At 40.7% G+C, this 26,394-nt stretch overlaps 3 protein-coding genes across 4 annotated transcripts in view; 1 reads left to right on the forward strand and 2 right to left on the reverse strand.

Moving 5' to 3' along the window:
* Window positions 1-1,833: 1,833 nt before the first annotated feature.
* Window positions 1,834-12,010, reverse strand: cpsf2 (cleavage and polyadenylation specific factor 2). 2 transcript variants are annotated; one of them, XM_080883449.1, is made up of 15 exons: window positions 11,851-12,010; window positions 11,318-11,484; window positions 7,916-8,075; window positions 7,711-7,816; window positions 7,498-7,627; window positions 7,292-7,407; window positions 6,968-7,155; window positions 6,523-6,813; window positions 6,259-6,359; window positions 5,719-5,922; window positions 5,446-5,598; window positions 5,003-5,225; window positions 4,488-4,802; window positions 2,997-3,131; window positions 1,834-2,060 (listed from the first exon to the last, which is right to left on the reverse strand). In XM_080883449.1, exons 2-15 carry the CDS (start codon window positions 11,464-11,466, stop codon window positions 1,968-1,970), a joined length of 2,364 nt encoding a protein of 787 aa, XP_080739575.1. In that variant the 5' UTR covers window positions 11,467-11,484; window positions 11,851-12,010; the 3' UTR covers window positions 1,834-1,967. The 2 variants fall into 2 exon arrangements, with proteins under 2 accessions (XP_080739575.1, XP_080739576.1); XM_080883450.1 differs by having other exon boundaries at window positions 11,897-11,997.
* Window positions 12,011-14,404: 2,394 nt separating this feature from the next.
* Window positions 14,405-21,045, reverse strand: riox1 (ribosomal oxygenase 1). The gene is made up of 15 exons (XM_080883459.1): window positions 20,898-21,045; window positions 20,624-20,767; window positions 20,388-20,530; window positions 19,653-19,752; window positions 18,864-18,977; window positions 18,409-18,515; window positions 18,215-18,322; window positions 17,859-17,893; window positions 16,072-16,250; window positions 15,654-15,758; window positions 15,420-15,561; window positions 15,196-15,316; window positions 15,006-15,105; window positions 14,834-14,920; window positions 14,405-14,637 (listed from the first exon to the last, which is right to left on the reverse strand). Exons 1-15 carry the CDS (start codon window positions 20,982-20,984, stop codon window positions 14,578-14,580), a joined length of 1,632 nt encoding a protein of 543 aa, XP_080739585.1. The 5' UTR covers window positions 20,985-21,045; the 3' UTR covers window positions 14,405-14,577.
* A 1,048-nt stretch (window positions 21,046-22,093) lies between these two features.
* The window catches only part of extl3 (exostosin-like glycosyltransferase 3), a 39,144-nt gene continuing 34,843 nt past the window's right edge, over window positions 22,094-26,394 (forward strand). Inside the window, exon 1 of the mRNA XM_080883447.1 lies at window positions 22,094-22,323. The gene's annotated coding sequence lies outside the window, so the exon portion shown is untranslated. The remainder of the gene's footprint in view (window positions 22,324-26,394) is intronic.

Consider the following 26,394-nt stretch of genomic DNA (forward strand, 5'->3'; position numbering starts at 1 on the left):
CGTGTGATGCTGGAGTGTTGGGGGTGATTTGTGGGGAGGCAGGATGGGGAGAAGGTTTGTTTTGGTATATCCAGAAAAGTGACATTCCACAGCTGCCCGTGTTAAGGATCTACCCCGGGGATTCACACAACACTGCGAATGTAATCAGCCGAGTCAGTGTGCCACCACGGCTGCAGCGGACACATCACGCCGGCAGTGACACCGTGCCTCCCCTTCCATCCTCAGCACTCGCTTTTATCGCCCAGCTTTAATACAAGCAGTCACACCTCACTGGGGCACGGCAGAGGTGAGGCTGTATATCCACGTGTGCCAGAAAAAGATAAGAAAGCAAACTGATCAAGTGTTTCTCTTATTATTATTTTAAAGCCAGGAAGGCAACATTTATATTTACTTCTATAACTGTGAGACAGTTACTTAACATATAAAAAGAGCAGTAATCCTGGCTTACTACAAGCAGGCTGAATTATATTCAATCCCAATTATCACTTGCGGGGACAATGTCATCTCGGCGCTGTATTACAAATGGTCCTGCTGCATGGGCAGATTTGATATGGGTATTCAGAGGCTGCTTACATACAGCTGAAAAATGTCTCCATCTGGTGTCACTACACAACTAGCTAAACTAATAGGTAGCAAAGTATTTGTAGTGATAGACCGATCAGCATATGTGACACATCATATGCTTATTTTTTTGTGTTATCAGTCTGCAGTTAGTTTTGCTTATTGGCTTATTTTCATTTTTGCACTGGTTAGGTTTATCATTGTCTGGATTTCTGTTTGGTTGTGTGTTTATTCCTCAATATCAGTTGATCTGAATTCATCTCAAAGTGTAGATTCTGAGAGAACTAATATGAAGCTCTGGAGCTTTGTCAAGCCCTAACTGCTGGAACCCTGTTCTCTTTCCTTGCCAGTGTGCCTCTGCCGTGCGCAGTGAAAACATACAGAGGTGGAAGAGAAGATTATCGAATTAAATCGGCCACATTTTGGATTCGAATCTCCAGGTAGGCCGGGGCCTTTCTGTGTGGAGTTTGCGTGCTCTCCCTGTGCCTGTGTGGGCTTCCTCTGGCTTCCTCCCACAGCCCAAAGAAGTGCAGTGGTGAATCTAAAGTGGCCGTAGGTGTGAATGGAAGGTAGATAAAGAGCTTAAGTGCACAGCATAAAGTCCTGTATGAGTATATGTGAAATACGAATGTGGGCTTGTAGTATAAAGTGCTCTGAGTGGTCAATAACACTGAAAAAGCACAATATACATGCCAGCCCAGTAAGGATTCTGAGAAGTTTTCGATTTTACCTTATATAAGCAGTAAAGTAGGGCAGGGATAGCTCAGTAGGTAAAGTGGTCGCCCCATGATCGGAAGGTCGGCGGTTCGAATCCACTTAACGGCTACCCTGAGGTACCCCTGAGCAAGGTACCGTCCCTACACACTGCTCCCCGGGCGCCTGCTTAGTGGGCTGCCCACTGCTTCACTGAGTGAATGGGTCAAATGCAGAGCAAAACAAGTAATTTCCCCATGGGGATCAATAAAGTATCCATTATTATTATTATTATGAATGCGTGAATAGGCAAGTAACGCAACATAACTGTAGGACTGAATAGCCAGCATTTGAAGTTATGGACATTTAAGACAAACAGAAATACATCTTGGAAAAAAAAGATTTTTAATGACAGATCTGGAGGCCCAAAACATTTACTTGGATGTGATTGTAAAGAGGGAGGACTTCAGAATCTGTTCACACAAAGATGTCAGTCCATGGAAGCATCTGCCTTTGCCATTATTGAGGTAAACTACCAATAAAAAAAATTACCTGGAAAAGAAATTATAAAAGGTACAGGAAAAGGAAAATGTTCAACACGGTTTGCAGTGAAACAGTCGGAACTGCTCATCGGGAAGAGGTACACGCATCTTCTCTGGGTAAAGTCCTTGTAAAGGCTTGTCTCTGTATTTCCATGGTGTGCTCTGCTGCAGCTATACAACAGCGTACTGCTGATACAGGAGCTCCCGGATCTTATAGTAGTCGTCACACAGGCAGCCTTCCAGGCCAATGCGTCCGGCCTCCGTCTGGACAAAGAGAGCGCAAACATGCACAGGTCATCCACCAGGTCCTCACACAGCAAGCCTTCACCAGCCTTGTACATCACACCAGACCTTAAAAACAAGTGTGTTCCCCATTCCTTCCTACAAACTTGGATGAAAGCGTCTAATGAATCTGCATCAAGATTTTACAGTTAAACACCGCACTCCTTTACGAGTCTCGGCTCTCTTTGATTTCCTTTTCTGGGTTGCATCTATTTTAAGTTCTTGTCAATTATGCAGGTTGTTGTTAGTATCCTGGCTCACTCCTACTTTCTCTGTAGCTTTGCCTGTGTTTCTTATTTGCATCTTTTGGCTGAGGTGAGATGTTTTAATTTGCTGCTGGGGCTTTGGTAGCCTACTTACGCACGCTGTATTTGTTTCTCTTTGTGTGTAAACTACCATTTGGGGTATTTGTGCTTAAGTAAAGAAACGTTAAAGTACTCAATTTTTCAAGTCTGTCTTAGAAAAACAGTCAGGTACCTACAGAGTATCAACATTAAAACCAGTTTTCTTCCTCCTGTTCATGCAAATACACTTTAAGAGAAAACAGGAAGCAGATTTACAGCCTATTGCTTCCACCTGTTTTTCTCTACACCCCAGACTTTCCCATGACATATGAAATGACGTGCTCAGTGCACCATAAGGAACTGCTCGGGATCCACAATCTATAATCAAACAAATGGACAAGCACAGTTTGTTGTAATTTTTTGTTAGTGTGTCTCATGCGATTAATTTTCAACTGTGCATCGCTGCATCCGATGGCTCAGAGTCTCATGTCACTATAGCCAAGAGTGTAAAGAGAAACGGTCTTTCAAACAGCATTTAAAACACAATTATTTGAAACACTGGCAGGTTTAATATGACTAATTGACTGGTTTTCTATCTATCTAGTATTCTTTCATGGGAAGGAAGGACACTTACTCTGCGGACGGCCACCATGTTGTTGCATACCAGCACTCCTCCCACAAACTCGGCCTGGATGCCCTCTCTCAGCAAGACTTGCTTGAAGTCAGACAGACGAGGCTCGTTGATAAACACAGACTGATGCCCTGAAATCTGAAGAGAGAGTGAAACAGGGTCAAACTTTTCCTACAAAGACTCCTTATTCACTCTTTTGGACGCAGACTATCACAATCACATCACGAGCCTTGGGAAAAGTTTTCTTTCAGGGATCATTTCTGCATCGTACGTTGGTCAAATGACATTAAAATGCCAAAATAAGTTTTATGCACTAATTGTAGCAGCTATTTGGGCCTAAAAGTCACATGCTGCTCATGTTGTTTCATTTGCCAAAACAATTTGCATTACTGCAAGGAAATGAGGCTACCTGTCAAAATGAGCAGCAGCAAAAACAAGCCTTACGATCACATATTCTCTCTGAGCTGAATCGAAACAAAGCGCCCTATTTAGCATTCGTTCCACCCTCTTTAGCTTTCTTCGCACTCAGAGGTGGGACCACTCACTCGTACAACATCACTGACCCATCTAAATGTTTGGGGCACACTGGGAAAAACAGACTGTGTTTGATCTCTCATTCAAAAATATCTAACAACTCTACAGCAGCAAAATAAACTTGAAAGTGAATATTTGAAAGTCCTCCACTCAAACACGTGTTTAGAACATGTGCAGAGCCTGACACTGGGAGACGAAGAGAAAAAGTTTAGAGCTGGAAGATATAAGCAGAATTTTGTGAGCTCACAATTAGGAGACTATCTCAGAGCAGCTAAAGATGGTTCATGAGAGTTGGCTGTAGCCCCTAGGCTTGAAAAGTAAAGTCAATGAAAACATGCCTTAAATGGCTATTGATCGACAGGGGGTTGAGAACTCTGTGTGAAAATTTGTCCACTCTTTTCTTTGATTTATGAGATCATAAATGTTTTTCTACTTGTTTATATGTTGTAAATTTCAAGTGTTCTTCAATAGAATGCGACAGTATTGCGACAGTTATTTTGCAGGCCAAAAAGTTCAGCATATTGGTGCGGCCGTGCATACTCCTGATTTTTATGTGGCCCCTTGGGGGAAACCCCCTTCCAAAAAAACGATGAATAGATTAGAGTAGGGCTACTCTATGAGTCACATGTAACAATCAGTCTTAATCTAAGTATAATTTCTGTACAGCAAAACAGCTGTACAGAAATTTGCTGTTTTGCACAAGCCAAAATTAACATCTCATTTCACATCACTAGAAAACACAATAGCACATTGCTAACCAAGCTAGCTTGTGATATCTTGTCCAAATATGGGCATGGTTGGAGATGGAAAGAAAGTCAAACTTAAAGTTTTAAAAAGAAAAGTTAGAAATACATGGAAGATTGTCCAGCTTTTAAATACAGTGTGTGGATGCATTATGCAACATAAACCATCAAAAAGAACTGCAAAATCATTCAAGACAGCAAGATTTCTGCTCCCCACCTCGTTTGGTGGCAGTGGTTCCAGCGTGGGAATGACATCACTCTCTTCGGAAAACTCCTTCTCGTCCTCTCCGAACAAGTTCTTCATGGCTCGCTGTGCCGTGACTGCTATGTTGATGGGGTCAATGTCAAGATCGGGGGCGATGTCCATAGCCAGCTCGCTTTCTTCCGCCTCGTCTTTCACACCCTCCTCCAGTATCACGCCGGTATCCACCTTCACTACACGCATGTCCAGCACACCGTCAATCCACGCTAGCTCCGTGTCTTTGGCCTTGCAGAACTGCAGAGAGCTCACCAAGGAGTCTTTTAACCGCACCTTTACCAGGACAGAAAACAAGATAGTATGAAGACCCTGACGAGTCTTGGAAGGATTGCAACACAATACTTCATATTTAAGGTCATAAAACACATTTAAGCTATAAGATCAAATGCACCCATTACTAAATTTTGGGGGAAAAAGACAAATAAACACACTTTATTAAAAATATAATTACACAGGCCTTAAATGAAGCTAACCTGGTAGATGTGGGTTTCACTAGTGGCATCCACAGTTTCCTGCAGTTTAGGCGTGTAGACTTTGATGTCCTTGCTAAAAGCCTTGCAGGACTCTGCCAGGTCCAGACTGGCTTCTGGTGGCCCACGAACAATCACCAGCTGTCTGGGCTTCATCTGATTGATAATCTTCTTTATGGAGTCCCCGTCAGAGCGACCCTCGTAGTCTATGTACATGACCCTTGCTCTGTGAAGAAACAGAGATGAGGTCAAGCCTTTCAACACTACCCTTGCTAGGACAAGAACTGCGCCAGAGACACCAGAGACTTGTTGACTACACATAACAATTTTCAGCATCATACAGGTTGATATTCAATCACGTGGAGGTGGATTCTACTGTACTGTTTGCCAATGGCCAGTTAAAATGGCTGAGAAAACACAGCCAAATTATCACAATGATCACTGACCTTATTTCAAGACTTTCTATGCTTGAGATGCATTTTGTGGGGACTACAGACAGATCCTGGTCCATAGGTTCATCTCCATTGGTCAAACCAGATTCTAATTTGCTCTTCTCCTCCTCTGTGGCTTGCAATTCAGGAACCAGAAACTCCTCTAGCCTTTAAAAGGTAACATTGGTTTTTATTATTATATTATCATTGATAAAAGTCAGAGTTTCACATTAGTGGCCTCCTGCATTCATCAGTCATCTGATGTTTTTGTGCATTAGTATCGAGTACCTGATGATTTCTCCATACTCGTCCCATTTGATTCTCTCCTCGTGTGTGGGGAACATTGGATATGACTTTTTGGCCTGTTTGAAGAAACTGCCTTTACGGCTGCCCTCGCCCTTCATCATCAAATCGTGGTGTTTGGTTTTTACTACAGCCGACTGATCCAGATCATCATCCATATCGCTCTCATCGCTGGAGTCCACATCCACCCTGCAAACCCATAAAATAAATATTAATTCTATACTTAAAAGTTTAATTTATCTAAGAGCAGACAACGTATTTTTGCTCGGTAGTAGAATATAAATGTTTGTCATAAACGTGTTATGACTCATCTCGCAGTTACAGATTTCCTTTTAAACAGCATGTTTGAGATTTGCAGTCTAGACCACAGTTTGCATTTGTGATGGCATTTTTTCCAAACCTAATTTGCTGTCGTACTCGTGAACTGACTGATGAAACGTTTTGTAACACCAAAAGCATCACAGAGAAAATACATGCAACCCTTAAGCTACGAGTCATCTCATGTCTTTTTCTGTAGAAACTTACTCTTTTGCTTGTTCAAGTTTTTTGGCAGTTTCTTTCTTAAGTTTCTCCTTTTCCAGGTATTCTTCCAGCTCCTTGCCTTCGAGTTTTACTCTCTTCTTGACCTGTTGTAACAAGAAAAAGTGGCAAATGGATACGGTGTAAATGACAAACTGACACGTTTTGTTTCTTCCTAAGCCGGGTCTGCATATTAGCATCAGGAGCTTCCCATGGGGCAGATATCAACCCTCTGGTACAGCAAATCAACATTATGACTGCAGGCCTCACCTCCAGATCCAGCATCATTTCTCCAGGGTTGTCGATGAGGTAGCGAGCTAAGGTTCCAGGTGTGGTGCGGTACGTCAGGATGATGGAATTTTTTGCATTTTGACACCACTGGATAAAAAGTTCTCGAGAAAACCCTGACTCAAGGTCCGGTTGGCTGCAGAGCACCACCTTGGGGCTGGGTACTCGGGCCAGGTCTGCCAGACTGTGGCACAGGGTCAAATGTCGGAATTGGAACGGGTTGTTCCTCTTGTCCTCAAAACACCTCATGAGCTTGTCACTCATCCACTCCACCTAGAAAGGATCAGTGATTAATGAATTCAAGAATTATAACAAATATGTATTATTTGCTGTGCTCTCTCTGTAACAAAATGAAAGTTTTGACTGGAAAAATCTGAATATTTCAATAGTTTCTCCGATGTGAAAAAAAACAAACAGTTAACAGTACCTGGGACTTTGAGAACTCCACTACATTGTAGCTAACATTGTTAAGCAGAGCGAGTGGGTAAGCTCCGAGCCCAGCATCCTTTGTCCTCCAAATCTGGTCCAGGAGCTGAGCCAGTTCCAGCACACGCCCAGCTGTATCTACGGCAATAAGGACATTGCCATCACCACGCAAGGTCTCCATCACATTGGCTGTGGAAGAACGGAAAAAGAGAATTACAAATGTACATAATAAAATCTGTAACCGTTAGAATATGGCAGTATGAACTCGCATATTATTGATGTAATAGTGTTAGTGTTAAAGCGCCCAGTGGCTATTAATACGTACTAAGTAGCTGCTCATCTCTTTGCTTACGACGTGGTTGTACATACGCCGCATTGAAGGAGTCTGTAATAAGTAAGGATGGACGGCTGAGGCTCTCCAGTGAGCAGCCATTGAGGTGGCTGGAGTACACAGAGAAAAAGAATGCATTAACAATGAGCCAAACTAAAAGCAATAAAATTTCATTTCACATTAACGTTTTCTTTGCTTACATTTCTCTCTTGTGGTTAAAGTCCACGGCGTAAACAATCTCCTCCTCCCCATCCTTCACAATTTTCCAAATAGTGCCTCCAATCATGTGACCGGCTGGAAGAGGAGTAATGGAAAGACCGTGCCCTTTTCCTGTCAGGTAATACATAAACAATCACATTGTTATATGTGGTGCATAAACAGGGAATAACACCTATTCTGCAAATAAAACACACCTTTCAAATTGACAATCTGAGAGTATTTCAGCTGCTGGATCTTATCAAAAGCAGCATCCACATCATCAAGTGTGAACAGTGTAAAATCTTCACTGTTGTTTCGGGACTACATGGAAAGAAAGAGAGAATTTAATAAAGTAATGGTAATCAAGCCAAAAAGAACCTCTGTTAATTAAATCATGCATTACCCATATCCCCTTCTTACCTGATACAGATCGTACATAAACATTTGCCCCATCTTGTAGACAGGAATTGTGGCATAGATAGTACAGTTCAGCCCCAGTTTGCCCACAGCGTATGGCAGGGCTCCCAAGTGTATGGGGTCGGGATGGGAGAGCAGCACAGCGTCGACCTGATGAACATGTCTGGAGAGGGGGAAAAAGAGCATTGCAGCAGGTTCAAGTCCCAGAAAAGTGGAGTGGTTTAATTCAAATCTTTATTCAATCGCACAGTCTCGTCTCACAAGATCAAAATTTCTTCTTTAAAGGAGAACAATACGCATTCACAAGGAGTTCAAACAGATAATAAAGCTTTACATTTTACAAGGGAAATATAGGCTTCTAGTGGCCTCTACTTTGAGGACAGTTTGCGATTCATTCAAGATTAGAAGGTGCACAGTTCCAGAAACAAAGCCAACTAACATGTGCACATGGGAAATATTTAAAGTTGTGTTTAATGCTTTCCCCCTCAACAAAGATGACATTTCATGAACTGCCCTGTACCCTTAATGATGAGTTTTGATACCTCAATACATATCAATAAAGACGTGACAACCACTGAAATAGTTTTGGGGTTTTTTCCAAGGGTAACTGAATAGGCAGAGACCACCCTCACCAATTTCTGATACAAACCCAGTCATTTTGCTCTATAAGCAAGAGCTTCAAGGGTTACTTCTGATACTCCTGGTGTTAAGATAGCTATTGTGTAAAAATCAATTTAGAGGTTTCCTGAGTTTGCGCTAAAATAAGACTTTAAAAAACATTTTTTCTCTGCAAGTTACAATTCAACCACTGTCTCTGTAGCTGTTGTTATTAGATGTGAGAAGAGAGGAGAGTTTAGGTAGTTTGGAAGCCTCAAGAGTAGAGCTGTGCCTTTTATTTTTGACTCTATAGATGTTCATCCAACCGATACAGTTAGAAATGAGTATGAAATTCCTCATTGGTGATAAAGCACTATAATACACAGGGTTTTACAACTGGAGTGCTGATAGTAGGGCTGAACGATATATCGCATTTGCGATAATATCGCGACATGATCAAGTGCAATTTTCTAACCGCAAAGGCTGCGATTATACTCTGGACATGTCCAAATTCATGGGCTGCATCCTCCTGAGGCCGCATTTGTAGACCGATTACGTCACAGCGACGCGCCGAAGGCTGTCCAAATTACTACCATATCCCAGAATTCATAGCGCGGCCCAGCCAAACTCCAGTTTCCAACAATGGCGGCCGCTACTAAGTTTTAAAATTACTCATACTAATCTTTCTGGGTCACAAAATAAACTTTTAACATATTTTCAGGCGAGAAAGTAGTTGTGTAAACATCAAATATCTGCTCGGTTTATCAAGATATCCCATATTTGCAAAAGTGCTTCGACGTTTTCAGAGGCGTCTGCTACCCACCAGCTCGACAGCTAGCCGGGAGCTTGAGGGTTACTGATGCGGCCGAGAACGGCACAACTCCCGGCACATCATTTTCAGATCACCGCGGAGTTTCTCTGCTCGGGTTAAACGTAATATATAAGTCACTTAGACAACCTAAAAATGTTATTGTTGGGCTTTTTTCAGTGTTTTGTTTGTTCGTGAGTAAATCGGTTTGGCTGAGATTAAAGTTATTAGATTAGATAAAATAAAACTTTATTAATCCCCCGGGTGGGTTCCTCCTTGGTTTTCACACAGCTGACTAAACGTCAAACAGAAAACTTATTAAACAGAAGTATGAGACAGTCGAGAATTTACACCAGTGTCTGGTTATATTTTAGATAGCAAGAAGCAGACGGCCGAGTTTATTAAACTCCACCGAGACAGCGGTGACGCTAATCAGAAGGCTAGACCGTCCAATTTCACGCCTTTAAACTTTAAAGGCGTGTTTGTGTGTGTGTTTATACAATTGCTATTATGTTTGCACTTTATGTGTAATGTTACTGACTGCAAAGATCAGTAAGATGTGTGTATTTTTTATTTATTAGTTTTATTTATTTAATATTATTTTTTAATTGAATGACTGTCTAGTAGTTCACAGATGTCGAAAAACTGAGTGTGGTAAAGCCACTGATTTTGTTTATGTATATTTCTGCAATCTGCACATTGTACTGACTTTCATTTTAATGTTTACACCAGGGTTCCTTGTCAGCACTTTATGCTCAGATGTTTGTAAGCTAAAAATAAACTATTGTGTATGTTCAAATATACTGTTGTGATTGAAGAAGTTAAATAAAAATGTCAGTCATCAATTCATGCATCACCTCATGTCATCATAACAGAGGTCTGTCTTCCAGGAAAGAACAGTTTAAAATTAATGTAATATAGTATTGGCCATACTATATGATGTATTGCTTGTCTTTGTTTAATAATACAGAAGACAAATACCTTAAAAAATAATCGCATATCGCATCGCAATCGCAATATTGGGGCAAAAAATCGCAATTAGATTATTTTCCATAATCGTTCAGCCCTAGCTGATAGGGCAGTATGACTGTGTGTGTGTGTGTGTGTGTGTGTGTGTGTGTGTGTGTGTGTGTGTGTGTATGTATATATATATATACATACATACACACACACACACACACACACACACACATACACACACATACATACACACATACATACACACGCATTTTGTCTCCAAACTGTTCAACTGGAACTGTCCTTCTAATCTAATTCTTTCGCCCAGTGAAAATCTTAACATCTACAAAATTGCCATTAGAGTATTAATTAGATAATTCATGTTGTATATATGTATAGGAAACAGCAATAGAGCAAGAATTAGAAGACATACATTTATCCATGCTAATGAAAGCATAAACAAGCAAAGGACTAAATTTGGAAATCTCTCCATATATGTTAAACCATCTCCTTGTGCCTGATATTCTTTTACTACAAGATGAGACAGAAGAAGTACAAATTCAACATACATGTAAGTGAGGTACATTGGGTTTTTGATGTTAAGATTTCTTCGCAGATGACTTTCAGACTCAAACAAAACCTACATCCATCGTCTAATATGTGGTATGACAGAAACCAACAAACAGAACCATATAATCTGTGGACTAGAAGCTTTTTACTATAGTATTATAAATGATGGGCTACACCTGGACCCATCTAGAAAGAATGGCCAGGACAGAAATCTCTGGAGATCTACCTTTGGCAGCCCATACCCTGGGAGGGGTGACGGGCAGTAGTAGTATTATAAACTTTTTTTTATGTCAGTAAAAAAGTCGGCACAAGCTTTCTTTCCCCTACTTCACGGTGGGGAGGTCAGTCATCAATAAACCAGACTGCTGTGGGTGTACTGTTTAGTGAGTTCATAAAGGCACATTTACTTTTTGCTAAGAGTTTAAAAAAAATAGAAACATCAACTGTTTTTGAAAGACTGGCGGTATACCGACCTCTTCATAGCATCTATGATTTCCGTGGAGAAGTTCTCATCCCACCCGCAGTCCAAGAGGAAGCGGAATTCATCCACCTGCAGCAGGTAACAAAGGGCAGACTCCTCCAGAACCCCTGACACGGCTGTCAGCTTGATAATGGACGTCATGGTTCTTCAGTTGTCGAGCTGAAATATAAGATTTGTGCTTGCATGTTATCCTCACCACGAAACCTTTCCTACTAACTCTAAGGCCCGTGGCTCTTTATGTGTGAGTGCGACTCTGCGAAAAGTCATTCAATTTAATCAACAAAGAAAACAAACACAACCATGGTTGGAGTTTGCCATTAAAATCTGTGTGAGGCTAATAGCGTAATGTTGCACAATTTTAACCAGTGATGTATGCAGCTTACAGGCTGTAAGTAAATATAATGTAAACATAGTTTTGTCGCTAGCCACAGCTAGCTTAGAGTTGTTAGCAGATTGCCCAGCAAAGTGTATTTACAGTGCTAGCTAATGAGTGTAAATGAACTAACAAAGGAGCGTGCACCATACCATTAATTGTAAAATAATGGATTAGTCTTCTGGAATAAAAAACAACCTTTTTTTCTGTTATTCCCAAATTAAACCATTTTGGCTCGCGTTTTTGATAGCGGCAGACATACTTGCCGCTGCATCATGTGTGAGAGGGCAAAGGAGCATACCACAAATGGTGGTGTCGTTACTAAATAATTCTAAATCTCTTCTAAAACACTACATTTAGATTTTTTTCGAAAGGTATCTGAACACATCACCTTTAACATCATAGTTTCAGTGTTGGATCGTATCTAATATTCCACTACTTGTGCTTTGACATTAAAATGTATTATTTAAAAATATGAAACCACCTCGTCGTAAGTTTACAGTTGGTAGAATCCGATGTCCTTCGCTTGCTGAATGAGGAACTGAAGGCCGCGGCTGGTGTAAACAGAAGGTATTATTTTAGATATTAATATTACATTCATTATTCTTTTTTGGTCGAGCCAGTGCGTTTTAATGTGTTTGTTGTACTGACAATACAGTAACCAGTGCATCTTAGAAATAATCCTTAACTACATCTTAAAACATATTGCTAAGGCTAACTAGCTGACAGGCTAGCTAGCCAAGTGCCTCTCTCTAGGATACCAAAAGTTTGTGATGAACGATCTGCAGACTTACCGGATATTTAGTATTCAGCTTCATATATATATATATATATATATATATATATATATATATATATATATATATATATATATATATATATAAGCAAGCTGTAATGTAATGCATGGCTACCATATGATAACTGAAGTGACCGTGGTCTGATGTGCATTTAATGAGGTTTGCCTGTCAAACCTCATTGAAGTGCATAAAGAAGTGTTGTAAATCATTGTCAAGGTGTACACATTCTTAGAATCTAAAGTAGGCGTTTAAAGACACTCGGTTGTTGTGCTTATTGTGCAAGAAAATGTCTGTCATTTTTAGTTGACAACATTAGCTAATTTTGTTTTCTAGAAGTTTTTTGCAGGTCCTCTAAATCTATGAACATGGGCTACCCCCAGAATACTACATGTTGCTAAACATTACAACGTCTCTTTTAATGGTTGGGACTCGCAGCATGATCAAAATAATGATGGTGGCACAATATAAAAAGCATTCTCCCTTTCCTGATCTTAGTTTAAAAAAAAAAAAATTGTTTCACTGAAATGTTTGAGATCAAACAAATTTTAACATTAGACAAAGATAACCCGAGTACATGCAAAATCTAAATCTGTGTAACTAAATGGAAAGAAATGGAATTAAAAGCAGAAAGCTGTCGTTGCGTTCATTATTACTTTTAATAAGTCACTTCAGTTGTAAGTGATCTGATTTCCTACACTTTTAACAGTATTTCCCTTAATTTTATTTTAGTTAACTTTTACCCTTATTCATTTGAGAGCCTCATTTAAAATCATGATTTAATAACTGATTTGTTTATTTAACAGGGGTATCTATGTGGTGCCAGTGTATCAATGGTGTATCTTAAAAGAAAGCAATAAGATATTGCTATATTAGTATTTAGCCTTTCAAATAGCTTAAACAGAGATTAGGCTGTTCAGCAATAGTGGTAAATGTTCTTGTATCATTTATGCTTGTGCTTTCCTGTATCCATTCTTCTTATTATACAAATATGAATGCACAACTGCAATCATAAGTTTAATTTGGGAGTATAAAACCCATGCTCTTTTTCTTTTTAGGTAGGAACCATGGTGAACTTGGCAGCCTTTGCCCGCCAGTACTGGGCGCACATATTTGTCCCCACAGGCTTTGTCATTGGATGGTACCTTGACAAGCAACAGGACCAGAAGTTGACAGCTTTCAGAAACAAGAGTGCTTTGTACGGAAGGTAAGAACGAGTGACTGTTCACCAAATAAAAACAAAACAAACCCCTCAGGTTATTCTTGAATTTAAAGACAAGCTACTATGTTGACTTCATGGTGATGTTTGTCACTGTGTACACAATAGCCCATGGCCTGGAGTTATTAGTTTAGTGCATGGATATTTTCAATTGGGCAAAGTTATAAATACATGAAATCTGCAATTTCATAAAAAATCCACCTGTAAATTTTCCTAAAAAGCTAGTGCTATAAATCCTTAAGGTTACTTTGACTCCTATCTCCTTTTTTTTTCCTAAAAAAGGCTCAATTAATAACCAACTGCCTTCTATATCTATGCAAATCCACTTTAATAGATTACCATATAACACTTTTTGTTTCTACACTTTTCCACTTTCAGCCGATAACTCCAGTAGTGATCTTCTGGTGTAAAACTGTACTCATCCATCATTCTGTTCTGCGAAAGCCAAACATCTTACAAAACTTCAAATTTTTCTTCTTTTTATAGGGAACTGAAGCCTGGAGAGGAGGTGACCTGGAGGTAGACTGCTCTCTACTTGAAAGCCTGTGTGGTGTGAACGAATGGGTGTCCTCAAATCACAATATTTAAGAAGACTCCTGTACCTCTGTTTTTGAGTTGTATCAACCAATAATAAAGATGCCATTAATTGAAATCATTTGGTACTTGTTAATGATTCTGGTTGTACAAGACAAAAACGATATAAAAATTTTTATTTTTAGTTGAACAGCAAAATCACAAATGCATTATCCATTTCCAGTCGAGCTAATGAAGGCTACTTGGAGCAGACATGGTCTCCACTGAAGATCTTATTTTGTATAAAGTGATTTGATCTCTTCATGCAGTCACCATGATGGAAGAATCTAGTGCTACAGTGGTTCTGCAGTGTGGATAATCCCCTTCTCAAAAAGTAGTTCAGCCAAAGCAATCTGGGAAAAAGTAAAGGGAAAAACATGAGGATCAACCACTAATGAGAAACACAGGACTAAATAAGTGATTTCACTGTGCAGAAACCCCGTTTATACAGGTACCCATCTAAAACACTGAAGATAAGCTGCCACATACGAGACACCTTCTGCCAAAAACAAAACTAAACATAACAGAGTGTGTGAAGGTAATAATTACCCTGTCCTGCGCAGATTCACATGGGAGGCTTCCTACTGTCACAAAGCCGGGATATGAATGGATCAAAAACTCGACAGCATCTGTGTACTAAGAGGAAAAACAAGTCAACCCCATCATTAGCACAGTTTACGAGACCTGACATTTGATGACAAACACATCTACCAATCTTTACCTCTGGTTTTATTTCAAAACTCTTGAGCTGCTCTTTGTGGTAAACTCTGGAGTTGTCAGTGGTGTAGTAAAGATGAACCACATCTCCGTCATTGCATAACCTGGCGATAAAGATTTACAAGACAAATGACAATGACACTTTTCTGCTTTAATTGGTAGCCTTAACATATAGTCAAAAAAATCTGTGTTACCGGGCACACTGAGCACGTAGAATTCTGATTTGAGTCTGGGTAGTGATGTGTACACCCACATCCTTTACTTGTCCACCTTCCCACCTTGTAGGTGCTCCTTTCACACTGGTGACCAGTTCATCTGTGGGTGATGGTATGAATTAGAATTAAAAGCAATATCGTGACATGCATCTCATTAAAAAAAAAAAACTATTGCAACAATTACAGCTCTCTCCATCACATACCTGGAGTGAGAGTGGGAGGAAGGCAGTCATGAATGAAATCTTTAGCCTTCTGATCAACAGCAGCATCCAGTGGTGCGTAATTTGTTAGCCTCTTCATCAGATTATCGATACGAGAGAAGAACTTTGCCCTGCGCGGGTCTTCCTACACAAGGATAAGTTTTGTCTTTAGCTAGTAATTGGGAGTAAATGAGGACAACACCTGAAAAGTTGGTAAAAATCACTTCATTTAAATACCTTGTCGGAGTTCTGTACTCCCATGTACGTCAGGTAGTCCAGAGGTAAACCCCGTCTAAACTCCACGTCCTCCTCCATTGCTACTTCCAATGCTGCTGGGACCAGCTGAAAAAAAAAAGAGCAGTAAATTATGAATACCCCTTTGTAAGTATAACTGTCTTAGGCAATCCTTAGGTTAAGAAAGACAGGTGATGTATGAACCGTCAGCGAAATACTCTCCACCAGAAATCATTAGTATCATCTGTCAGCAGGAAAGACTGCTTTGATTATTACTCTTCACCTGCAATGCAAAACCACTTCATGCTGGATGCAAGATTTATACCCTTTTGCTCACTACTGGCACTGGTACTGGTTTCAGAGTCCGGCCGTTGTCTTCATCTGCATGCATCACAGGGGGAAACGGAGGTTTTTTTTTTACCTTTTGCAGCAGATCTCCCCAGCTGTTCTTCTGGTAAGAGGAGATGGTGATGTGCAGAGAGTGTGCATCTGGTAGGCAGTTGCCTTGATGGATAAAACCTCGAGGGAAGTAGATGAGATCTCCGGCTTCTACCACCACATCTAGGATCGGCTTACCAATGTCTGCCTGGTCGAAGTTTGCTGAAGAGAAATCACAAAGCAGACACCCCTGAGCATTAATTATATTTATTTATAATTCTGTTTTCCAAGCAAGAGAGACCATTTTATTTCCACAAATCAGTAATTTATCAATCAATCAATCAAGCTTTATTTGTCACAAGCAGGTTGCCCTGCAGTGAAAATGGGACCCCCCCCCGACCTTACACACATAACACAGACATCACATGGGGTTACAAGTTGAGTGATGAGTTGAGGGATGAGTGAGTGCTTATCAGTGTAAGTGTATGTGTGTGCGTGTCCATAGTTCAGCTGAGACAGTGTCCTTTGCCCTATCAGGCTAAGTAAACAGTCCTCCAGCCAATCCAGGTGGCCTTGCATGGGATGGGAAGAATAGTCATCACACAGTCGTTATCAGGGAGTGATTATTCGGGTCCAGCCTTGGGCCTGCAGCTGGCACCATGGTGGTGTCTGCATTACTATGTTGATTTTGTTGATTTTCCATGCGAGCAGCCCAGGATAATTTCAAGCTGTTCTTTAACACTCCGACACTGGTCTCTCAATCTCCTGTTGGAGAGCCGCGAGCCTCCCCATGATGGTATCAAACTTCTGTTAGGTGGTGTTGTCATTCTTTTGATTCTGAGACCCCACAACTGCAGTGATCCGTTCCGCGATGTGTTCCAACTGTCGCTCAAGGGTCTCATTTTGAGCAGGCCTCTCTCTGATGTATCCCCCCCATACGCTCAATGGTGTTGTTTTGAGCCTTCACAGCAGCTGTAAGCGTCTCCAAGGTGTTAACCATGCTGCGTTCGTTGTGAGAGGTCGCGCCTCGTCCCATCGCTTCAATTCCAGCGGGCAGCCTTGGGGGGGTTTGAACAGCCGGTTCCGCTCTCTTATTTCTCCGATAAACCAGGGCCAAGCCAGCTCCGATCAGCAAGAACCCTGTTATCATGGTTCCGAATAGGTAGATATCTTCAGCGTCCTCGATCGACAGTCCCGCCAGGCACATGACCCTCCAGTTCTGCCACCCGTCCATCGTGTATCCGGCAGGGAAAGTCCCTCCAGAGCACTCGGGCTCTCCCGAGCCCAGACTTTTCGTTGAGAAAAGGGTGTCAATAGCATTCAGAGACCATTTGATCAAATCCATAATTCTCTTTTAGGTTTTAGAGAACGACAGTGAGAGACTGTTCCAGGGAAAGTAATGCACACAAGACAAGACAAGGACATAGAGGCTAAGCAGGGAAGATAAGGGGAAGGAGGAGAGGAGGAAAAGTGCGACCGCCTTCGCTGAGAGCCAAAGTCTGTTTCAGGGCTAGCAAATCTTTACATATTCATGCATTTTCTCCATGTATAATAATGTTTACATATTATGATTAAAAACTGTTTGTAATTTTTTTAAATTTATTTGTAAGTGACACCACAAGACATGAAATATTTCTTTTTCTGCCCTCCTTTATCAAACCCACTCCACCATCATTCTCTTACTTTTAATTACAAGTGCTTTTTACAAAGTACCCATTCCCCTGCTGCCCCAGGATCCCATGAGGTTCAGACCCAAAGGCATCAAATAATTATGCTAATAAAACGCAACCGTTAAAAACTACTAAGACGATTAGTTTTGTTTTTACTCACGACTCGAAAGCACGGGCAAGACCTCATCGTCTGATCTAAAAAAAAAAAAAAGACAATTTATTATTGTTTTAATTGGTCTGAAGGTTCAATAAACACCCCAGTTTCACAAAAATGAGAATTTTCTGCCAATTATTTTATGGTTCAGGCTTTGCTGGGTTCAATCAACACTGATTTGGATGCTTAAGTAGTTTTGTATAAAACTTTAGTCCATCATGACCCACATACTATAAACAAGTCTGTTATGCAAGTTTGCTGATTTAAAACATTTGCAGAGGTTTACTAATGTAATGACATCACATAATGTGCACTTTAAAATTGTGGTGCTCTTTTTTGAAAGTTTCCCTGCCGTTTTTCACCTTGGGCTGTACACTCGCCAGTGTTTCTTCCCCTCCAGCTGAACCACAAAGGCTTCAATGTCATCATAATGTGGAGCAAATCCTTGTGTGCCAGGTGGTGTCAGGTATCTGGTTGAAGAAAAGGCATACACAGATCAAGACCAAAACAAATGGAGTATTCCCCAATGTGACCGATTTTTGCCCCAAATACTTACATATTGGCTCCCGCCATGCTGCCAAACTGCTCTTGGAGGATGGACAGCACGTTCCACACCGTGGAGGAGAAAGCCTGAGGATTCAGCATGCGGAGGGAGCAGCCACTCTGGGAATTGAGACACCAAGATGACTACTAATCTGCAGCACAGAGCAGATGGCGCACTGATGCAGCTAATGGAATGACTTCTATCATGCGGCAATGAAAAATATTCAAATTAAAATATTACTTAGTACATAAATATACATCTGATTTTTCTCTTAATGAAGGTGGTCCCAGAAAATATGAAAATGAGGATAAGCTTTAATGATCCCCACAGAGAAAGTGAATGCAGCTAATTTGCATCAAAGGGCCCAATTATTAGGAAAGTAATCAGGACATTAAAAATGCAGAAATCACTGAAATCTTGCTTTAGACATAATCATAAATCAGCAGCCTGCAGCACTGTGTCCCCACCTCATAGAAGTCCCACGCAGTGTATGGGAGCACTCTCCCTGGAGGATTGTGAGTCTCTCTCTTGCCATTAGTGTAACTTGTGACATCCAGGTTCACTCCATACTGAACATCTTCCTTAAATATTAAAAAAGTCAACAAATATTCAGGACCTTTATTCCTTATTTATACTAACAAATATGACCAAACTGCTCTGGACGATTATTAGTCTGCACAATTAGAGCAGGGTTGTCTCTAATTTTACATGGCGGCTACATACAGTCGACCAGTGAAACGCCCCTTTCTATCAGTGTAAAGAAGTTTAACTAGACACTTAATCCCTGAGATATCTTAATTACTTTGGTAATGTGAATGGCTGTGGCGGAGGTCTTCATCAATAGGAAAAGCTGTAAAACTTCAGAAAAATACAGTTAAAAGCCCAAAATTTATGTCCGACTTCACGTGTTCCAAAACTGTCCAGTGGGCCAGATTTGCCTTTGACGGGCCAAATTGACATCCCCGAATTAGAGGTTTAAAAAAGGTGCCAGTTTGGTTAAAACATTTGTGAGACTTCCAGTAACAGATTACAATCCTTAAAAGTGCCAATAAAGCCTGCCATCCATCATGTCCCCTGATAAACACAGATGGGGAGATTATGTCTTCTGTTTATCCACCCATTCTCCAAACATTTCAAGTACTTGGTTCCACTTGCACCTTCCCTTGACTCACCTGGTGCTAATTCAATGTTTTGAAAAAGAAAAAGCGCAGTATCCATTTTTAACTAAGTTTAAGACTTAGTTTCAGGTTTCTTACCTCTCTGAAAATGCGATCGAGCTCTGCTGTGGAGAACAGTCCCTTGTAGTAATCAGGATTCTTACGTTGGACAAAGATGGGCTTTTTTTCCCATATTTCCCTGAGGAAAGAGGGAAATGTATCAATACCCAAGACCTGTACTAAGGAGCATGATTTAAGTTAGTTGGTTAACCCTGGGGTTTGAGTATTGCTGCAGCAGTTCATTTCTCAGACAGGTCACTTATGCTGCAGACCTAACCTGCTCCAGAGCAGTTTATGTTCAAGATTAAAGATCAACATGTATAAAAATCACTGGCTAATGGCCAATCAGGTCTCTGGAAAATGATATCACCACTCCCAGAAGATCCCCCAGACTACTGAGCATGAATAATAACGTTTTAACAGTGTCTAAAGTCTTTGGACTTTCCCTGATGAGCATCAGAAAGAAATAGATTCTCAGGCACAGCTTTCCTCCTTTCCTCCCCTATTAGCTTCAAACTGTTTTATTGTTTTGTGAGCATTAATACATGGTCCTAAAACAAGGCCCCTGTTTGTGCTTGTGGACCTTATCACATGTAAATGACGTAAATGAAAAGTGAGGTAAAGTAACTGAAGGAGCAGAATATTAAAGTGTGTACTAAAAGTTACTGGGTGTCAATAAAGGTTGAGAGAGAGAGAGAGAGAGAGAGAGAGAGAGAGAGAGAGAGAGAGAGAGAGAGAGAGAGCTTCGAAATAAGGAGTGCCAGCTGTTTGTACCTGAAAAACATCTTGTCAGGAATGGGGGTGATGAGCCACTGGAACAGCTTGCTCGCTCTCTCCCTGCTGTTGTTGACTTTTGCCAGGTCTGCCAGCAGAGTCTCGAGAGGCTCAGCGCTCACACACTCCACCGTCACCTGATTCTGACAAACACACACTCTATTAGGCCTTACACGTTTTTGAAATTCAGAAGACATTAAACCTCTATATTTACACTAGCAGGTAAACACACTCACGTGCGGAACTTCCTTCTGATTCTCCTCTTTTTGTGACGGCTTGTGAAGCTTCTTTCGCATCTTCTTCCTCTCAGCTTTTGCTTGAACTTTGACTTTGAGCTTAAAGGCTGCATTGTCCTTTTTCTTTTTCTTCTTAACTTCCGCCTATAAAAACAGAGAGGTTAAAACAATGCCCAGAAGACAGACGTGTGCAGATAAAGAGGAGAGGGCTGGAGTCAGTGTTGCTCCTCGTGCAGCAGTCAGACACTCAGTCTTTGGTTTTACGTGTGTGTACCTGCATTGGAGGCTTCTTAGCCGGAGGAGGCTGGTCCGATTTTACATTTTGATACAAGGCAAAAGCTGACATGTGTTTGCTCTCCATTTCACACCCGATGTACCACCAACCCACGACTTCTACACATGCTCCTGTGCGCCACTCCTTCTTCTACGAATGTTGTGTCGATTTGTTCTCTAACGGACTCTTTACCGCCACCTACAGACTTGTGCTTGATTTGACCTGATTCAATTTATTTCAATTTCTCCTCTTCTCCTTGTTCTTCGTCTTCTCAAGTAAACCAGTGTGAATTTAAAAATAATTAAAACTGTTTATTGTAAAAAAAAAATTGTTGTACAGCAATATGATGGCAGGAAAATAATCAAAAAAATTACCAAAAACAAAAAGGTTTTTCCCAAAAGATAATGAAGCAACAGAGAAAGGCTAATGTTTTTTCTTTATTTTTTATTTTTTATAACGTTCTACATTGTTGATAGATACTGAAGACATCAAATATATGAAGCAAAATATATGGAATTATGCAGCAAATACAAAATAGATTAGTAACTCAAATATGTCTTATATTTTTGACTCCTCAAAGTAGCCATCCTTTGCTTTGTTGCCTTGGTCTTCTCTCATTGAGCTTCATGATGTAGTCACCTAAAATGGTTTTCACTTCATAGGTGGGCCTTTTCACCCACTTTGGATGTTATCATTCTATTCAGTGGGCGTTATTAGGAAAAATCAGTCCCATAGATATGGGCCAGTAGGGGCCTTCTACACCTGCTAGTTTGTTCAGAAGTGTTCTCAGGGTTCATTTGTGGAATTTCTTGCCTTTTTAATGGGGTTGGGACCATCAGTTCTGTTGTGCAGAAGTCAGATTGGTACACAGCTGACAGTCCTTATTTGACTTTATGATACCTAAATAGACCCACATTGAAGGCTCAATAGGTAATGGACAAAGTCACATACAACAGTGATAAAATAGCTTAATAAAAAAATTAAACAAGAAAAAGAATGAAGGCAAATAATTGCTAATTAATGAACTCGTCAGTTGAACAATTAATTAACTATAGGCCAACTATAGCCAACTATAAGCCACTTCACCGTTCACCTGTTAGAAGACATCTGTTTTTTATGGTCCATAATGCCGGCACCAGGTGGCGCAGTTTCACTGCATTTCCAGCGTTTGACGGCACCGTAGCATCGACACAGTTTCCCATAATGCTTTGCTGCGTGCGGTCGGCGCTGTTTGTCCAGCCGTCGTTCCAACAGTGCAGCTTTTAATGGTGCTGGAAGCGGTGCGAGATGAAAATGCTGCAACACCGCAGGCTTGTCTCGAGACTGTAGACCTGCAGATTCAGCACACGGAGATTTCTGCGGTGTGTCAGATATTCCTGGCGCCTTTCACTCAGTTTTTTAGGACATCTTGGACTCCTCTATCCCGGTGAGTTGTAGCCGCTGAAGCTAACATCAGTCTGCCAGTGTAGTACAGAGCAAATGCGTTTTGTTGTGACCACTGCTGGCTAGCACGCTAGCTAGTTGGAGAGATGAGATTTGTAGCCCCTTGTGTGGTTCCCTGCAATCCCCTGGCCATCTTTAATATGTCCTCCCGTCCTCGTTGGTTCCTAGATGTGAATTTTCAAAGTCCCGAAAGGTAGTTGAGTGGATTTCTGTAGCCCCTGCTAGTCGTGAGTATGTTTTGCTTTGATCTCGGCACACAGCCGGTGTATTCGAGGCTTTGCTGTAATGTTGTCTGAATATGACCCACCTGGGCTTTAAGTCATGGACTGCATCTTAACCACTTAATCAGTTGGCTTTTTTCTCCTTTTTAGATATTATTTTCAGTGACTTTATCTCCTGGCTGTTCCACCCCATTAACTAGTATTGATTCCCATAATATGAGTAAATTCAAATTCAAATTTTATTTGTCACGTACACAGTCATACACAGTACGATATGTAGTGAAATGCTTGGACAACTGCTCGTGACCTAAAGAAAACAAAAAAGGAAAAGGCTATGAATAAGATAGGAAATAAATATGAAAAATTAATGTGCTGCCTTGTGTTTTTTGACCAAACTCAGCATTCGTTACTCAGTTGCCATCTATCATCTCGTTTATATAAACGAGGGTAGACCGAAAATTACGTAAACTCGCCAGATAACCACAAAATTAAACTGAGCTCAAACAAAAAACTGGACGTGATTGTTTAAGACTGAGTGCATGAAACTCAGTGAGGGAGTTTTCCAGAGTATTGTCTTACACTCAGTGGCATCTTCTTTTGTTACACCTTTCTAGTACCAGGTTGGACCCGCCTTTGCTTTCTGAACGATTAATTCTTTGTGGCATGGATTTAACAAGATGAGGAAAACATTCGGGAGTAATTTCGGTCCTTATTGAAGTAATAGCATCACACAGTTACTGCAGATTTGTCGACTGCACATGTGGGGGTTATTTGAGTACAGTAAATTCATTGTTGTGTTTAAGCACTTTGAGATGATTTGATCTATGTAGGAAGACTGTTATCCTGCCGGAGGGCAGGGATGGACACTGTGAGCAACAATACTCTGGTACACTGTGGCATGTAAACGATGATCTGTTGGTACTAAGGCAACCAGAGTGTGACAGTGTTCCATTATACAACCAGCAGCATCAACCATTGATAAAAGGCAGAAAAGATCCAAGCTTTCATGTTGTTTACTCCAAATTTTGTCTCTATCACCTGAAAATCACAGCAGAAATGGAGACCAGGACCAGGTAATGTTTTCCCAGTCAGAGAATTGCAAAAAAAGTGAAGTTATTTACATGCTTGGTTTGACCTTCAGCGTGCCTAAATGTCTGAATGCAACGAGGTGCTGTCATGTAATTAGCTAATTAGATATTTGCATTTATGAGTGGTTGTACCTAACGAAGTGGCCAGTGAGTGTAAGCCCACTCTGAGTGAGCTCTTTGCAGATGTGGAATATAAAGCCCTGTAGCTGATATTAAGGCAAGGCTTGGCATGTTTTTGGGAAGCCTTAGGTTTCTGCCTGGGGCAGTGCTTTTAAAGCATGTTTCTATAACCAGCGAACCAGTTTTCACTCACATGTCTTTGCCCAAGGTCTCCACTTAATAGCTGCTGTATCAGAGTTGTAGAGCTGTAGCTGTGAGGTTAATTCATTTGTGCCTTTAATGAATTGCATTATCAGATTATACCTTTTGTTTACTTTTACGTTTAAGTCAGTAGATCATATTTAAAAGACAAATGAGTTTGAGTACATGTCATATTTGTACTTGACGCTTGGTGAAAGCTGCTGAATACACTCTGATTCTGAAAGAAGAGTGCAGGGAAATTGGCTTCTGTGAACACTGCACCTGGAGCTTATGTACTTTCCCCTATCTTAAAACCAATATTGATAATCGTGTCTGTATTTGTCATGTGTTATTAGAGTTCTGTCTGAGACTGGGCAGCAGTTTCTTCCTATCCGGTTAGTGCCGGTGTCTGATGTTATCACAGGAAGTGTTTTTATTTGAAGGAATTCTTCCATCTCTTGATGTTTTTCTTGCTGTGCTGAGATATGAACAAGAGCAGGTTGTTAAAGTGTTTGCATCATGATAATAAACAAAAGAGACTTGTGTTTTTGTGATGATGCAGCACAAAATCTATCATAGAGAATGCCAATAAAGATCTCTCCAAAAGCTGAAATCTCACCAAACAGCTGTTTGTGTGGTTAGAAATTTCCACACTTACACGGTTAGATTGGACTACAGTGTGGATGAATATGGGCATTACAGGGCAGCGTGTGTTCTTCTGTGGATAAGGATATTTATCTAGTTTTTGGAGGTGTCACTGCCACGTGTTGTTTTTATTTATTTTTTGAGGGGTTGGGTGATTTCTTATTCTTGTGGTCACACACAGTAGCAATCAACATCTTTCACAAGACACACCAGTGTTAAAACTAGCATTTCGCAAAAGGTACAATATGCTTGCTAATATCCTTTGCTTGTTAAACACATACCTGAGGTGCACATTATTAAATTTGATCATGTCTAGTGGGCATTCAAGTGAAAAATTAGCTGTGTTACATCAGTATATTATATGCTATAGGATTAATAGTTATATAGGAGCTTCAGGGAAGTACTTGCTGCTTATGAACGGTGGGAGTCACCTTGTAGATGAAAATATGAGGCTCTGGATTTGAAGTCAGTTTTTTTTTTTGGCATGGGATCCTGTTTGGGTTAGAAGTGAATATGCTTGATTTAAACCAAATGCATCTGGCAGAATCCTACTGTATGAGAACCAGTATAACCAGGTTCCAGACTGGTCAGTAGTGAAATATTGATAAGCACCTGAACAACCACAGTCGTTATCGGTGTTTATGCTAATGCTGGTCAGCTAGTCATAATGAAGCTGTTTACATTCTGTGCACTCTATTCAGGGCTGGCAGGGCAAAATATTCATTAATGTTATATTACTTCACATTTTAATGAAAGTACACCTGAGTGCAATACACTGTGTGCAAATAGGTAGTCGTATGTAGGCAGGGTAACTCCAGCAACCTCAGGAAACGCACATGTGGCCTTCCTTAAAGCAGTGCAGTGTGTTTGGTTGCTCTAAAAGCAGCAAAGTGGTTGCACTACCAGAGTGAGGTTTCCTGGCCCTGATGCTGATGGGATTTTCCAAACTAACAATGTGACACTTGTTATTTTTTTAAAATAAGTCTGTAGTTACTCACTTGGGACATAGTGTTTGTAATTATTAGTACTTAGATGCGCAGCAGCCTCGGCTTTGTCACTGGAAGAGGTCAGACACCCAAATTGGGCAGCAAGGTGCTGCATTGGTTTGCAGTCATTTCACAGCAAGGAGGCCCATGGCTCAAATCATCTGATCTTGATAGAGTTTGCAGGTTCTCCCTGTGGCTGCATGGGTTTTGTCCAGATACTCATGCTTCCATCCATATCCAAAGATATTGATGTTAAATTAATTTTGTACTGGCCAAGGATGTGAGGTAGATGAAGGGCTTAAGTACAAAGAGTAAAGTGCTGTATGACTGTAGACTGATATGTGGTCAGTAAGACTAGAAAGCACTGTATGAATGAGCATCCAACCCATTCTCCACTGGCCTGTCTCCAAGTTTGTTGTAAAAGCCTGAAGTTCATTTTGGTACAGTATCCTCTTCCTGGTGGGAGCTGCACTGACAGTGAGGAGTAACTCGTTTTGGTTTGCTCATGAATGTTCAGATGTTTATTATTATGATGCCGCCTGTGTAGGCAGCTGGACTTATTTTATAAGTTCAATACTCCCCATCAGCTGTTAGAACTGAAGAAGCTTATTGGATGAGAGGTGAAACATCTTCAGGAATAAAAAAAAAAAAAAGGAATCCATTTGCCTTCAGCTCAGCCACTTGAGACCACCCCCATGTTAGACAGCTAATTAAATCACATGAATAATTCTTGAATTCTGTTTAGGTGTCTCTGTTTCTCAGCTTCAGACTGCTAGGTATGTCCTTGCCAGCTCACTGAGATTCTGACACCTGT

The sequence above is a fragment of the Rhamphochromis sp. 'chilingali' genome (genome assembly GCF_963969265.1).
Source record: "Rhamphochromis sp. 'chilingali' genome assembly, chromosome: 5".
Classification (NCBI taxonomy): domain Eukaryota; kingdom Metazoa; phylum Chordata; class Actinopteri; order Cichliformes; family Cichlidae; genus Rhamphochromis; species Rhamphochromis sp. 'chilingali'.

What these genes read in the sequence shown, in the direction of transcription:
- riox1 (XM_080883459.1), bottom strand. Translation starts at nt 20,984, where the DNA reads ATGGAGAGCAAACACATGTCAGCTTTTGCCTTGTATCAAAATGTAAAA. An exon ending in CCTGACAAGATGTTTTTCAG is followed by an intron (nt 19,753 to 20,387) that starts GTACAAACAGCT and finishes CTCTTTCCTCAG; the next exon opens with GGAAATATGGGAAAAAAAGC. An exon ending in TGGCGAGTGTACAGCCCAAG is followed by an intron (nt 17,894 to 18,214) that starts GTGAAAAACGGC and finishes TTTTTTTTTTAG; the next exon opens with ATCAGACGATGAGGTCTTGC.
- cpsf2 (XM_080883449.1), bottom strand. Translation starts at nt 11,466, where the DNA reads ATGACGTCCATTATCAAGCTGACAGCCGTGTCAGGGGTTCTGGAGGAG. An exon ending in TTTAACCACAAGAGAGAAAT is followed by an intron (nt 7,408 to 7,497) that starts GTAAGCAAAGAA and finishes TGTGTACTCCAG; the next exon opens with CCACCTCAATGGCTGCTCAC. An exon ending in ATAGAAAGTCTTGAAATAAG is followed by an intron (nt 5,226 to 5,445) that starts GTCAGTGATCAT and finishes GTTTCTTCACAG; the next exon opens with AGCAAGGGTCATGTACATAG.